The sequence below is a fragment of the Camelus bactrianus genome, chromosome 3, assembly GCF_048773025.1.
Source record: "Camelus bactrianus isolate YW-2024 breed Bactrian camel chromosome 3, ASM4877302v1, whole genome shotgun sequence".
In the NCBI taxonomy this organism is placed as follows: domain Eukaryota; kingdom Metazoa; phylum Chordata; class Mammalia; order Artiodactyla; family Camelidae; genus Camelus; species Camelus bactrianus.
In genome coordinates, this window is record NC_133541.1 from 93,854,684 (window position 1) to 93,870,572 (window position 15,889).

The 15,889-nt window shown below is 37.5% G+C and overlaps 1 protein-coding gene across 5 annotated transcripts in view; it reads right to left on the reverse strand.

Annotated features, from left to right (window-relative positions):
- The window catches only part of KIF3A (kinesin family member 3A), a 200,079-nt gene extending 185,271 nt beyond the window's left edge, over positions 1-14,808 (reverse strand). For all 5 annotated transcript variants that reach the window (XM_074360637.1, XM_045507830.2, XM_074360636.1 and 2 more), the window contains exons 1-3: positions 14,640-14,808; positions 11,290-11,563; positions 100-244 (exon numbers count right to left, since the gene is read on the reverse strand). In XM_074360637.1, coding sequence (XP_074216738.1) covers positions 100-244; positions 11,290-11,563; positions 14,640-14,645 — 425 coding nt within the window. In that variant the 5' untranslated portion in view covers positions 14,646-14,808. The remainder of the gene's footprint in view (positions 1-99; positions 245-11,289; positions 11,564-14,639) is intronic.
- Positions 14,809-15,889: the final 1,081 nt, after the last annotated feature.

Consider the following 15,889-nt stretch of genomic DNA (forward strand, 5'->3'; position numbering starts at 1 on the left):
TGTAAGAACAGTTTTTAAATGTGTTTATAAAATTTGTACCTTTACATCTTTCTTATGTTTGTACTTCTCATATTAGAAAATAAAAGAATTCTCTTTTACCTTGTATCACCCTCTGCTTTTGCAATATGACCAAATATGTGAGCAAATGAATTTGGAATGATTCCTCTAAGTTCAGGAACAGCTCGAACACCTTCCATGGTAAACGTTTTGCCTGTTCCAGTTTGTCCATATGCAAAAATAGTCCCTGAAAATTATGAAGAGAATCAATCACTTTTTTAGAGTCTAATACTACAGAACATAGCATACCTCTACAATTATTTCCTTTGACACTATGTTGCAATTTCTACCCTGAATTTTAAATTTATTCTAGTATAAACTTCACCCTTATTATCAACAATTACAAATATACTGTATGCCACATGAGCAAAGCACTGTTAAAGTATTAGAGTCAATCAGATAAATGTAAAATCTTAAATTGTAGCTAATCATAAGAAATTTCTTACAATGTATATATTAATTACTTGCTGTGGACATTAAATTGGAGAAGGTAGTATAATTACAACCAAAGAACACAGGTTCTAGAGTAGAAAGACCTCAGTGTGAATCCACATATCTGCCACTTTTCAGCCACTTAACATTAGCAAGTATCTACCCAGAGATTATCTCAATTGTAAAATGGTCAGAATTACTAGTCTACATTGATAGTAAGAACCAAATGAAGTAATTTACTTCAAGCAACCAACATGATGCCTGGCAAATGGTAGTTTTTCCTAAACGGTAGTTTTTAATCCTAAAATAAGCTCATTATTTTTTAAAAAAAATTTTAAGTAATAGTTGTAAGGAATAGAGGGAGTTAACCAAAAAAAGGTGACAATACAATCACTACAGATAATTACAGATACAACTTAAACTTTCTAAATACCCAAATTCATTCATTCAACAAATATTTACAACACACCTGAGTCTGGCATGGTGCTAGGCACCAGAGACACAGTGACAAAATGAACACAATCTTTAATCTTCTGGTGTGTATAATCTTGGGGAGGAGATAGTGGTCAAATAATCATAAACAGGATGAGTGCTGGAAATGACACAGAGTTCTAGATGTGAGGGAGAGACATAATCCAGGCAGGAGAATTGATGCAGGAAAAAAGGGGAGGAGGTCAGGGAAGGCTTTCCAGAAGAGGAAAAGTTTAAGATACAATCCGATACATGAGCAAGAATTAGACAGAAACCGAGTGGACAGCAAGAGGCAAAAAAAGAGAGTAAGATTTTTGAGAAAATGAAATGAGACCAGAATGGAAGAAACAGAGATGGTAGAGGAAGGTAGATGCAGACAGAGCTAAAGAAATTGGCAGGGGCTTAATCACACAGGATGATGAAGAGCATGTTAAGGCTTTTACAGCTTATCCTAAAAGCAAAGTGAAGCCATAGAATGATTTTTCAGTCAGGAGTGACATCATAGTCACTATACTGTGTACAAAGAATTCAAAGGAAACAAGGGGAGATGTGAAGAAACCTGTTAGAGGGTAGAAGTGTTTAGCCAGGTGATGTGCTGACAGGAGAAGGGATGAGAAAGGTGGAAAGATTTCAGACATATTTAGCAGTTAGAATCAACAGGACTCAGGAAATAACTAGTCATAAGGGGATCAGAGAGAAGGAGGAATCTGGCTTGATGAAGGGGATGTATGGCTATGCTATGTATTGAGATGATGAACACCACTAGGAGAAATAACAGTATGAAAGGGAAGGTCACGAATTCAGTTTAGGGGCAATGAGCTTTAAGTCTGTAATACAACCAAATGGATGTGTCAAGCAAGCAGGTGGATGGGTGAGATTCATCTGCCAGCTTAAGTCATGGCAGTGGATGAGATTTCCTCAGGAGACAGTACAGTAGGTGAAGACAGCTGAGGAAGTGACAATATAAATGAAAAAAAGATTCTCAACTACTCCCACTCTATTCAGTTAGCCTCATGTCATCATTTTCAGGCTTCTTATGAAAATAAATTAACCACAACAGAAACTACTTTTACACACAGGAATAAAAAAAGTTTTAGTTTTTTCTAATTCACTAAGTATTTCAAACTCTGCCATTAAGAATATAACTTACTGCATTCAAAGAAGCTAAAAATATCATGAACTCATATACTACGGTTTAGAACAAACACAATAGCTATCATTTACTGACCGTTTTCTATGTTCAATGCCATTTTACATGCATTCCTATTTAATTTTTACCCCAATCCTAAGAGCTATTTATATGCCTAGTTTATTTGAGGAAACAAAGGCTTAGAGAGGTTGAGCCACTTGCTCAATGTCATGTAAGCGGCAGAAACAAGATCTGAACACAGTCCCTGTGGCTCCAGAGCCCATGTTATTTTACCAGTATGTAATAATCAAAAAAAAGTTTATGTTCAAAATTAATTATGCAATGTAATTTTTAAGAATGTATTAAATATATGCAGATTACTTATTTAAAAGGATATTAATCTACAATTTTAAAGCTGAGAAAAGTGGCCCAGATATCTGCTAAAATTAAAGAATCTCATCTTATTTTCAGAGATTAAGAGTCCAAATTTCTAGTTTTTAAAAGCCAACTTAACAAATCTAATGCTATCATTTCCTTTAACATGAACTTCTCTTATAACATTAGTTTTTAAAAACTAAAAATAACTTGAGATTTTACCTAGTCTCATTTCCTAACTATATATATTTTTCTTTTTTAATTTATATTTTTAGCATAGATATTGAATATAGTTACCTGTACTAAAGAGTAGGTTTTTACCAGAAATTGACACAACATTGTAAACTGACTATACTTTAATTTAAAAAAAAAAAAAATATATATATATATACAAGAAAAAAAAGAGTAAGGCCTTGTTGTTTATCTACTAACCATATATTTTAAATGGCAGAAGGTCCACCAGCAGCTATATTCATAACTGCCAAAACTTGGAAGCAACCAAGGTGTCCTTCAGTAGGCAAGTGAATAAACTGTGGTTCATCAGGACAATGGAATATTATTATTCATCACTAAAAAGATATGCACTATCAAGCCATGAAAAGGCATGGAGAAAACTTAAGAGCATGTTACTAAGTGAAAGAAGCCAATCTGAAAAGGCAACATACTATATGATTCCAACTATATGACATTCTGAAAAAGGCAAAACTATGGAGACAGTAAAAAGACTAGGTAGGGGTTGCCAGGCTTTGTGGGGAGGGAGGGGTGAATAGGTAGAGTACAGAGTGAAACAATTTTGTAAGATACTATAACTGGTGTATGCATGTTATCATATATTTGCCCAAATCCACCAAGAGTATACACCACCAAGAGTGAACCTCAACATAACTATGAACTTTGAATAATAATGATGTGTCAACACAGGGTCATCAATTCTAAAAACTAACCACTGTGGTGCAGGATGTTAATAGTAGGGGATTTGGGGGAAAAAGGGTATTTTGGGAACTCTCTTACTCAGCTCAATTTTATTACAGACCTAAAACTGCTCTAAAACAGTTTATTAATTTAAAAAAATCTTTCTTAAGTGGTAGAAGGATTAGGTACTTGCTGCTGAAAATCCAAAAATTTACAGTTAAACCACATTTGAATACTGCAGAGTAAACTGCATTATATACTATCACGTTTCTAATTTTTGTTCTTTTTCAAAATGTTTTTCTATTTGTTACTATCAACAATCTTCAGTCAGCATAATACACTGGGAAATAGGTGAAAAGTCTCTTGACATTCACAAACTACTCTGTATAACATTTATTTTTTATAAACACATAATTCTGTTAATTCAAAATTAAATAAGTTACACTTCTGCTTCCAACAAAGATGAAGTAAGAAGCAGATTTACTCTCCTGGCTGAAACAAAAAGCAGACAAAATAAATGAAACAATTTTCAAGACAACGAACATCAATCAACAAAGAACTGTGATTCCTGAAAGATAGAAAACAGGTAAGGTGGCTCTATGATTGCCCAGCCTCCTGTCTTGAGAGAGAATCCAAGCCATGGAGTAGGAGGGGAAACCCAAGTAGTGGTCACTGGCAGACTCCCTGAGTTTAGAAGGAGCCTAGAGTCCAGAGAGACCAAGGTAGCTAGAATTTGTAGGACACACTCCCAGAGAGGAGAAAGCTGCTTTTTCTTTTTCTTTTTTTTGGTATCCTGTTTGCTCTAAGAACCAAAGTCATAAGTACAACTATATGCTGAGTCCCACAAGCCCTCCTAGCAATCACTGAACCTTGGGTGATCTTAGTAATCTCCAGCACACCTACCTGTCAGAAATGCACTTTCAATACAAGAACACAAATAGGTTAAAAGAAAAAGGATAGACTGCACCCAGGGGCTCCGCAACCTCCTAGGCACGACTGAGACTTGTTTACAGCCCGAGGCAGATAGGATCTTTCTGCCCTGGCACCTCAGAGAACTCGCACTGCCAAGACAAACGAGGAGCTGAGATTTGGCATGGAGCAGGGACGGGGCCATTCCATGGTCTTCCCCGAGCCTGCCTTCGGAGTGCCGACCCAGGGCAGAGCAGGCAGCTGAATAGAGCGCCGGGAGAGGGTGGGCGGCCACCTGCCTTCCTAGCAGGAACGCAGCACCTGACCACGGTGCTGGGAGGGGGCGCCACCCGCCCACCAGGTAAGAGCTCAGCACCTGACCCAGTGTTGGGAGGGGGCTCGATCTGCTAGCTGACAACCACTGGGAGCAGCACAGACGAGGGCGCCAACAGAGGGCCTCTGGAAGCAGCAAGCTGAGTTCACAAAACAGGGTGAAGACACAAAGACCTCTTGATAAAATCATTAAGAGCACACCGTCTGCAGGAGAACTAGATAACTGATACTCCTTAAGCCACAGTGCCAGAGAGATATGAGCAATATGAAGAAGCAGAGGAACCACTCCCAATTAAAAGATCAAGAGAAATCCCCTGAAAGCACGATCAAGGAAATAAGACACTGATGGCCTTCTAGATCAAGATTTCAAAAAAGGAGTGATCAAACTACTGAAGGAACTAAAAGAAATAGTGTTTAGAGATATAAAATACGTCAAAAATGAAATAGAAGCTATAAAGAAGAGCCAAGTAGAATTAGTAAACTCATTTGCTGAGATGAGAGCTGACCTAAATGCTGTACAAAGCAGGCTAGATAATGCAGAGGAACAAATAAGTGACCTAGAAGACAGGACAACAGAAAGCACCCAATCAGAACAGCTGAGAGAAAAACAAATAAAAAACAATGAAAACAATATAAGGGACCTATGGGATAATACAAAGCGTGCCAATCTACACATAATAGGGGTTCCAGAAGGGGAAGAAAGAACAAAGGGGATTGAAAAGGTATTTGAAGAAATCATGACTGAAAACTTCCCAAACCTAAGGGAATCAGATATCCAGGTGCAGGAGGCTCAGAGGGACCCAGACAAGAAGAATCCAAACAGACCCACACCAAGACATATCATAATCAAGATGGCCAGAGTCAAGGATAAAGAAATGATCCTAAAGCCAGCAAGAGAAAAACGAAGAGTGAGTTACAAGGGAACCCTCATAAGGCTCTCAGCTGATTTCTCTACACAAACACTACAGGCCAGAAGGGAGTGGCAAGATATATTCAAAGTCCTGAATGAAAAAAAGATGCAGCCTAGGATACTCTATGCAGCTAGGCTATCCTTTAGAATAGAAGGAGCTATCAAGAACTTCACAGACAAGCAAAAACTAACAGTTTAGCAACACTAAACCCATGCTGAAAGAAATATTGACAGGTCTACTCTAAATAGAAAAGAAACAGGATGCTACAAAAATGAGAAACTCATAACTGGAAAGGAGATAACTGCCATGAATTACAAAAAGAATAAACACAAAATTGTAAAAGAAGACATCTAAATCATTAAGAGTGGGAGAGGGAAGCAAGGAAAGCCACTGTGGAAAACAGTATGGAGATTCCTCAAAAGACTAGGCATAAACTTACCATATGACCCAGGAATCCCACTCCTGGGCATATATCCAGAATGAACCCTACTTCAAAATGACACCTGCACCTCAATGTTCATAGCAGCACTATTTACAATAGCCAAGACATGGAAACAGCCTAAATGTCCATCAAGAGATGACTGAATAAAGAAGCTGTGGTATATTTATATGATGGAATACTATTCAGCCACAAAAACTGACAACATAATGCCATTTGCAGCAACATGGATGATCCTGGAGAATGTCATTCTAAGTGAAGTAAGCCAGAAAGAGAAAGAAAAACACCATATGAGATCACTCATATGAGGAATCTAAAAAACAAAACAAAACAAAACAAAACATAAATACAAAACAGAAACAGACTCATAGACATAGAATACAAACTTGTGGTTGCCAAGGGGGTGGGGGGTGGGAAGGGACAGACTGGGATTTTAAAATGCAGAATAGATAAACAAGATTATACTGTATAGCACAGGGAAATGCATACAAGATTTTATGGTAGCTCACAGAGAAAAAATGTGACAATGAATATATATATGCTCATGTATAACTGAAAAATTGTGCTCTACACTAGAATTTGACACATTGTAAAATGGTAACTACTCAATAAAGAAATGTAAAAATTTTAAAAAAGGAAAAGAAAAAGCAAAAGGATAGAAAAAAACATACCATGTAAACACTAATCAAAAGAAAGCTAGAATGTTTATAACAATCAGACAAAGTAGGTTTCAGAGTAAAGACTACTACCAGGGATAAAGAGAGTAATTTCATAATGAAAATAGGTTCATCAAAAGGACACAAAACTCTTAGGCATTTATGCACCTACTCACAGGGCTTCAAAATACATGAAGCAATAACTGATGGAATTGAAAGGAATAGCCAAATACCAAATTATAGTCAGAGAATTCGATACCCTCTCTCAGTAATAGACCAAACAGAAAATAATTAAGTACATAGAAAATCTGACTATTATCAAACAAATTGACCTAATGGACATTTACAGAACACTCCGTTCAACAATAGCAAAATGCACGTCCTTTTCAGGTATAAACAAAACATTTAATAATAATAAACCACCTTCTGGGCCATAAAACAAAAGATCCACATTTTGTAAAGTATGTTGTCTGACTAAAATGGAATTACATTAGAAATCAGTAACAGAAAGATCTTTGGAAAAATGTCAAAACATTTGGAAGCTAAGACATTTCTAAATAAGCTGGGAACCAAAGAAGAAATCAAGAGGGAAAGTAGAAAGTATTCTGCATTGCATATAAATGAAAACACAGTTATGTCAAAATCTGTAGGATACCACTAAAGCAGTACTTAGGACAGTAATTTATAAACCTCTGTATTAGAATAGAAGAAAGGTCTCAAAACAATGACCTCAGCTTTCACCTTAAGAAAGTAGGGGGAAAAAAAAGACTGAAGTAAGTAGGAGAAAAGAAACAATAAAGATCAAAGCAGAAATCAATGAAACAGAAAATAAAAAGAAAAATTAATAAAACCAAAAGTCAATTCTTTGAGAAAACCAGTAAAATTGATAAACCTCTGGCCAAACTAATCAAGAGAAAAGGAGAAGACATGTTACCAACATTAGGAATGAGAAAGATTACGTCACTACATTCAAACATAAGAATAGAGGATTGAGATATACAACTTTTTGCCAATAAATTCAAGAACTTAAATGAAATAGACAAATTCTATAAAAGACAAACTGCCAAAGCCCACTAGTGAAAAAAATAGATAGCCTGAATATTCCTATATCTATTAAAGAAACTGAATCTGTCATTAAAAACCTTCCCCCCAAAATACCTTCAGGCCCAGTTGGCTTCACTGGTGAATTCTACCAAACATTTAGAAAAGATGTAATACTAATTCTAGGCAAATTTTTCCAGTTAATTAAAAAGGAAGGAATATTTTCCAACACATTCTATGAAACTAGCATTATTCTAATACCAAAATCAGATAAAGACATTGCAAGAAAACTATATATTTATATCCCTCATGAACACAGATGCAAAAAATTTAAAGGAAATTTTAGCAAATCAAATCCACAAATATACAAAAGGATAATACACCATGACTAAGTGACATGACTGGTTTGACATTTAAAAATAAATCACTATAACTGATGATATTAACAAACATATAATTTCACTAATTCCAAGAAATACTGCATTTGGAGAAATTCAACATAATTCCTCTTCCTAAGGAAAAAAAAACTCTCAGCAAACTAAGAACAGAGGGGAACTTCTTCCTTCTAATAAAGGGTATCTATGAAAAATCTACAGGTAATATCACACCACAGGTAACATCATACCACAGGTAAAAGTATGAATGCTTTCTCCTTAAGATTAGAAACAACATAAAAATGTCCATTCTCATCATCTCTATTCAACATTGTACTGGAGGTTCTAGTCTAGCCAGTGCAATTAAGGTAATAAAAAGACTGGAAAGAAAGAAGTTGTCCTATCTTTATTTTCAGACATGTTCTTTCTTGTATGTAGAAAATTCTAGGGAATTTACCCCCAAAGCCTACTACTAATAATAAAAATAATAATCAAGTGTAGCAAGGGTGCCGGATACAAGGTCAATATACAAAAATCAATTGCAAAACACAATGAGATACCACTTCACATCTACTAGGACATCTATAATCAAAAAGACAAATAATAACAAGTTTGGCAAAGACGTGGGGAAATTGGAAATCCCATACATTACTGGTGGGAATGTAAAAATGGTGCAGCCACTGTGGAAAACACTCTAGCAGTCAACCTTCTGATCCATCAATTATTCTCCTAGATACTTATGTAAATCAAAAATACATGTTCACACAAAAACTTGTACAAGAACGTTCATAGCAACATCATTCATAATAGCCAAGAAACAGAAACAACCCAAATGTTTTATTAACTGATGAATGGATAAACAAAATATAACGTATCCATACAATGAAATATTATTTGGCCATAAAAAAGAATGAAGTACTGATACATGCTACAACATAGATGAATATTAAAAACATTATGCTAAGTAAAAGAACCCAGACACCATAACACTGTAAATATTACACTTCAATTAAATAAAAAAAGCCAGAAACAAAAGACTGCACACTATATAATTCTATGTATATACAATACCCAGAATAGGCAAACTCATACACAAAGAAAGTAAGTGGTTGCCAGGGTAGGAAGGAATGAATTGGGAGTAACTGCTAATGGGTACAGAGTTTCTTCTTGAGATCATAGAAACATCGTGAAAACAGATAATGGTGATGTTTGCACAGCACTATGAATGTACTAACCCCCCCTGATTTGTACACTGTAAAATGGCAAAAGTTACAAATTTCATGTTATTTAAATTATTTCTCAATTTAAAAATCTACTAAAATAATCAATTGCTTTTCTGTATATTAATAATGCACAATTCCAAAAAGGAAATTATGAAAACAATTCTATTCACAATAGCATCAAAAAAACTTACGAATAAAGTTAGCAAAAGTAGTACAAGATCTGTGAATTAAAAACTACAAAATACTGATGAGAGAAATGTTAAGCAAGACATAAATAAGATAGAATAAATATGTCTATGATATATATGTTCATGGATTGGAAGACTCAATATTGCCAGAATAACAATTCAATATAATGCCTATCTAAATCCTAGTAGTTTTTTTTGTGGAAATTGACAAGGTATTCCAAAAATGTAAAGGACTTAGAAAGGCAAAACAACTTTGAAAAAGAATAACAAAATTAGAAAATGTATACTACCTAATTTCAAAACATTTTATAAAGATATAGTAACTTACACAGGATAGACATGGAATGGAATAGACAAATCAGAAATAAGCCCACACATCTGCAGTCAGCTGATTCTTGACAAAAGACAATTCAAAAGGGAAAGAACATTCTCAACAAATGGTGCTGGAATGTCTGGATATCCATAAGGCAAGAAGGGGAAAAAAAAGAGAAAGAAACTAACTCACCTCATACCATATACAAAAATTAACTCAAAATGGATCATAGACTTTAATTTAAGACCTAAAATGTTTACAACTTCTAGCTAAAAATGTAAGAGAAAATCTTTATGGTCTTGGGTGTGTCAAAAATTTCTTAACTATGTCACCAAAAGCATGTGAAAAAATTGATAGCTAGACTTAATCAAAATACAAAACATTTCTCTTCAAAAAACACCATTAATAAAAGGAAAAGACGGGAGCGGGGTGGGGGGGGTGCAGGGGTGGGATAGCTCAGTGTACAGTGCATGCTTAGCATGCATGAGGTCCTGGGTTCAAACCCCAGTACCGCCATTAAAAATAATAGTAACATTAAATCAAAAAAAAAAAGAAAATGAAAATGAAAAGACAAGCCACAGACTGGTAGAAAAAAATTTCAAATCACATATCTGATCATAGATTTGAATCCAAAATATATGAAGAACATGACTCAATAATAAGAACAAAGGCAAACAAATTTTAAAATAGATAAATATTTTGAGAGATGTTTTACCAAGAAGATACACAAATGTACAATAAGCACAGGAGGTGTTCAACATGGTTAATCCTTAGGGAAATACAAATTAAAACAGTGAGATATCACCACAGGTCCTCTAGAATAGCTATGATTTAAAGACTGATAGTCTAAATGCTGGTGAGAATGTGAAGAAACTGGAAGTCTCATACCATGCTGCTGGGAAATAACAGTAGTATAGTCACCACTTGGGAAAACAGTTTCCCAGTTTCTTCAAAAGATAAACATATATTAACCACGTGAACCAGCAATTCCACTCCCAGGTGTCTACCCAAGAGAAACTCTGAAACTTATCTGCACAAAGATTTTTAAAAGAATATTCCAAGCAGCATTACTTTTAATAGCAAAAAAATGAGAATAATTCAGATTCTCATAAAAAAACATAAAAGGTAGTATATTCATACAACAGAATACAACTCAACAATAAAAAGGAACAAACTACTGATACATGCAACAACATAGATGACTCTCAAAAATATTACACTAAGTGAAAGAAAATAGATAAGAAAGATGAGATAGTGTACGATTTGATTTATGTGAAACTTTGAGGAAAGGCAAAACTATAGACAGAAAGCAGGTCAGTGGTTGCCTGGGGGTGGGGCTTCACATGGACATAAAAGAACTTTTGGAGGTGATTAAATTGGATTGTGGTGATGGTTTCACAACTGTATGCATTTACTACAATTCATCAAACTGTACAATTTGATTGTAATTACAATGGGTTAAATTCATTGGATATTATTAACAGCTCAACAAAGTTGTTTAAAAGTCAACTATATAAAGTACTCACCATTGTAGCCTTCAAGAACAGAATCAATAATAGGTCGGGCAGTTAAGTTATAAACATCCAGCTGTTTACTCTCAGGTCCAAAAACAGTATCAAACGTAAACGTCTTTGGAGGTTCGTTGGAAGAATCAGTCTTATTCACAGTGATAGTTCCCCTCATCTCATCCACACTGACAGCCTGTTTGTAGCACATTGATTTCTCTCTCTCATTAAGGGGCCGGCATCTAACAACCACCTTCACATTATCACAGCTTTCCGGCTTCTCTGATTTATTGATCTGGTGGAGAAAATATTTACAAATAATGAAGAGAGCATTTACTTTTACATTCAACAGATTAAATTTAAAATCTGAAAAAGGCTACTTTGCCATCTCAGTGCCTTGCACATATTAAGCACTCCATGAATATTTGTTAAATGCAATTAAAGATCTTACAGATAGATAGAAAAAGCTTATTAAAAGATATAAAAATGAAAATAGTTTCTTTCACAATACAAATGAGGAAAGAGGAACTTTAATTTACATTTATAGTTAATGCTATTTAGGCAGAAAATGAGGGAGTATATTAGAGACCGATCTTTTTGAATAAAAGTCCCTGACTTCTGAGTTTCCTGCCGCTAGGAAAACACACGTGAACGTGGTTAATAACCTTAATAAGAATATAGTAGTAAGTCCTCTGCTCCTGATACTTTTAGTTTTATTTTCTATAATGCATTAGTAAATTTTTAAATCAAATAATATATCTGTTAGGCAGTTTAGACAGAAATGAGCACTGGGCAGGCGGAGAGGAAGGGGAAAGGAATAACCCAGAAAATGGCAAGCGTGTCTGCGTTCAGTAAAAGAGACTCCAGAAATTTTTACTTTCTCTAAATAAGGGCCAGTAAAAGAAGCCAGTTAAAATCAAAGAGCTGCAGCTGCGTATAGGAGGGGGACCTGGTATAACTTGACTCAATGAACCTGCCCAAAATGGGACAGGCGTGCCAGAGCGCAGGGAACCTTAGTTGTCAATCAATCAATCACGAAACCTGGTTATAAAAACAGGAAAAACAAAGGAACAGCACCATTTTTCCTCTTTTGGACTGGCCCACTCCCAATTCTTGGGAGTGTACTATCTTTTACTATTGTTTTTACTTCACTAATAAAAATCTTGTTTATATCACGCTTTCTGTCTCTTGTCAAAAATTCTTTTTTGGGGGGGTGACTAAGAACCGAGGTAATTCTTATTTTCCTTTTCCCAGTAACATATCCATATATAGTTTACCTTCTCTATAAAAGACAAGTGAGAGACAGAAAAGAAAACCCAATCTCAGAGAAAAATGTTTTGGCTTGACTCTAACCTTATGAACATCTGTATATGAAAAGTTTCAATTTTTGAAATTTTATGATTAAAAATCTATATTAAAATATAATCCTATTATTAAAGTGAAGAAGTTAACAGTTTAGTTGAACAGATACTAAATTCCTACTGTTTCAGATACTCTTCTAAGCATTAAAGAAACATGAGCCACTGACATTGAGGAGGAACAGGTTATATCAATTGTCTTAGTCTAGGTCATCATTATCTCAACCCACATTATGAGATGCCTAACTACTCCTATATCTAATTAGGTTCCCCTACACTCTATTCTCTACACTGCAGTCAGCTGTAACACAAATCTAATTATGTCACTCCCCTATTTAAAACTCTTCAGCAGTTTCTCACAGACCTTAGGAAAAAAACCGAAATCCTTAAGGTATTCTGTAAGATCTGGCTCTGGCCCAAGGCTACTTCTGCAGTCTTATTTCACAAGTTATCCTGCTCAGCATTCTTACCCACAGCCACATTCGCTTTCTTTTAGGCCTTTTCTTGTTAACCACGCTCCTTTTCATCCCAGGCCTTTCAAGGTGCTGTTTCTTCTGCCTAGAACATTCCTCACCCGCCTTGTCACTTACCCTGCAGCGCTCAGTTCAACAGCTCCTTCAACTGGGAAGACTTCCCTGACAAGGTCAAATCCTTGTATAGGCCCCTAGAGCACCCTTCTTTCTTCTTCTTCTGCATCCAGTTACAATTCTTTTTTTTTTTTTTTCCGCTCCTTATTTGATTAACATTTTTCTATCTAAACCAGAGGTTCCATACAGGTAGTCAAGGGGCTGAATTCAGCCCACAAATGTCTTTTGTTCAGCTCACAGTATTTAAAAATCTTTTGACTGGATGCTAAAATTTAAAAACAAATTTCACAAACATAACAATTTCTAGATTCTCTTTAAAAAATAAATGATCTGACATCTGTAGGCCAGCATTCCTACATGGCAACACTTCACACTTCACTAGAATCTACTTCTATCTATTGCATGCCACCCCCTCACTTCATTCATTAATGTTAAGTGTCTTATCTCTGTAATTATGTATGGTTTTCACCTCTGCTCTGTGAGGCAACTTTCTCTCTTCCCAAATTCAAGAACCTGGATGGTTTTGCTCAATATTGTATCTCCAGTGCCTCGCATGTGGTTGGTGCCCAATATATGCTGTGTAATCTGATAAATAACTCAAAAGCAACAGACAAGAAACAAATATTAAGCATTTAATGTCAAACGTCAAGCACTGTCCTTCATGTCTCCTGTACACTATCTTGTTTCATGCGGATAACAGCCCCATGTGGGAAAGTTTAATTATGTAGGAATGAAGGACCCAGCAAGATTAAATAATTGTCCAAGGCCTCGCAACCAGTAATAACCGGACACAGCTCATGTTCTCCATGACTGAATTCTGGACTTACGACGCCCCCTTATTAACTGCACGATAACAATCTGTGAAATCCTACAAGACAAATACACCCACCACTCATTCCCCTCACACAAAGACACCTACGGGTTGCATTCTGCACTGTAAGCTAGAGCGTCACGAGAGGAAAGACAGACAACTCGACTCAGGAGGCTGGAGTAGGGGCAGACAGCCCAAGCTGAGCTGCATTCTGGAGCTTGGCTCCGCGGCGCAGAGACCCCAAAAGGTGCGAGGCATCCAAAGCCGACCCTCCGCGACAGCTCCTAAACACCCTACCCAGCGGGCAGGGCTGGGAGAAAGAGCGCATCCTCTGGCACAGAGCCTTTATGTCAAGGAGCACAGGCCTTGCGGGATGCAGCAGCGACAAAGGCGGCAACGCCTGCCCCAGGTCCTTCCCAGGGGAGGCTAGACCCTCCACGGGCCCAGGTCCACCCGCGAGGCTCCCCAACCGCTCCGGCCAGCCCGGCCCAGCCCTACCCCGCCCCGCCCCACCCCGGTAGCCCTCCCGCTCCGCGCCTCCATGGCAACGGCCGCGCCACCGGGCCAGGCCGCTGACACGAGGAAGAACCCCAGAGGCTGAGCAACTCTCCTTACCGGCATTGTGACGACCTCCGTGACCGGCGGACGTCCCCGTCCGCGGTGCGGTCCAACGACGCCGGGTTCGCGGGAGAGGCGGGTCGGAGACTACCGAAACACCGCCTTGGCGCTCCCGATACTGCGGCTCCTCAGGCGAGAGCGCGCTGTGCGCAGGCGCACTCCGAACTCGCCCCGCCCCGTCCCGTGGCCTCGGGCTTTCACGGCCTCTTGCAATACGCCTGCGCAAAGACTTTCGGAGTCCGTCTCCTAGGACGCCGGACTGAGGCCGCACCTGCGCAATGCGGCCATTCCGCTCTGCTGGAAATCTGGCCCGCATTGGGGCGGGGATATCTGGCTACCATGGGTGGGGGAGGAGGAGGCGCTCCTAGATCCCAAGGCCCATCTTTTAGCTTTTACAATACTCTGAATTTTAAAAACAACAATAGCAATTAAACATTGTGTCCCATTTGAAGAGCTTAAGACTTTACACATTTTACTGCGCTTAATTGACGACTTGTTTATAACCTGTCTCACCGTTAGGTGAGGTCGTGAGAATCTTTGTGGGTATTCTCACGATTACCTCCAGAGCCTGGCACACCGTAGGTTTTCAATCATTTGTGAAGGAAAGAATGATCTATTCTCTTTCCGGTCCGAACATGTCCCCTGAACGCCACTCTGCTTAGATGTGTAATAGGCATTTCAAGTTTATTATGTCCAAAATTGAAACATTGATTCCCCGCCTCCCACTCCCTACTCCGCCAAACTTAAATAAATAAATAAATGAATTTTTAAAGGCTCATCACAATAAATGTAAACTGAATGCTGACAAGTGATCCAGTCAAAACCACAATCTCTTTATCTCATACTCAATATCCAATGTTTCTATTAAGCTAGTTGTCTCTATCTTCAAAGTAGAACCAGAATCCGACCACTTCTCACTACCACCACCATCTCTCACCTGCACCACTAAGCAACTCAGACTGGTTTCCTTCAGTTGATCCTCGTCTATCTTAGTCTATTTTCAACACAGGAACCAGAGGGATGTTGTTAAAACATGAATCAGATACTTGCCTTTTCTTTATTCAAGACCTGGCAATGATTTCACATCTCACAGAATAAAAGTTACTGGCCCTCCCCATTTCCTGCCACCTTCCCTCTTACTCATTATTGCCAGCTATTCCTCTCACACCAGCTACACCTGGCCTCCTTGATTCCTCCAACATCGTGAGCATGGTTCCACGTTAGAATGCAAGGGCTTTTGTGCTTGC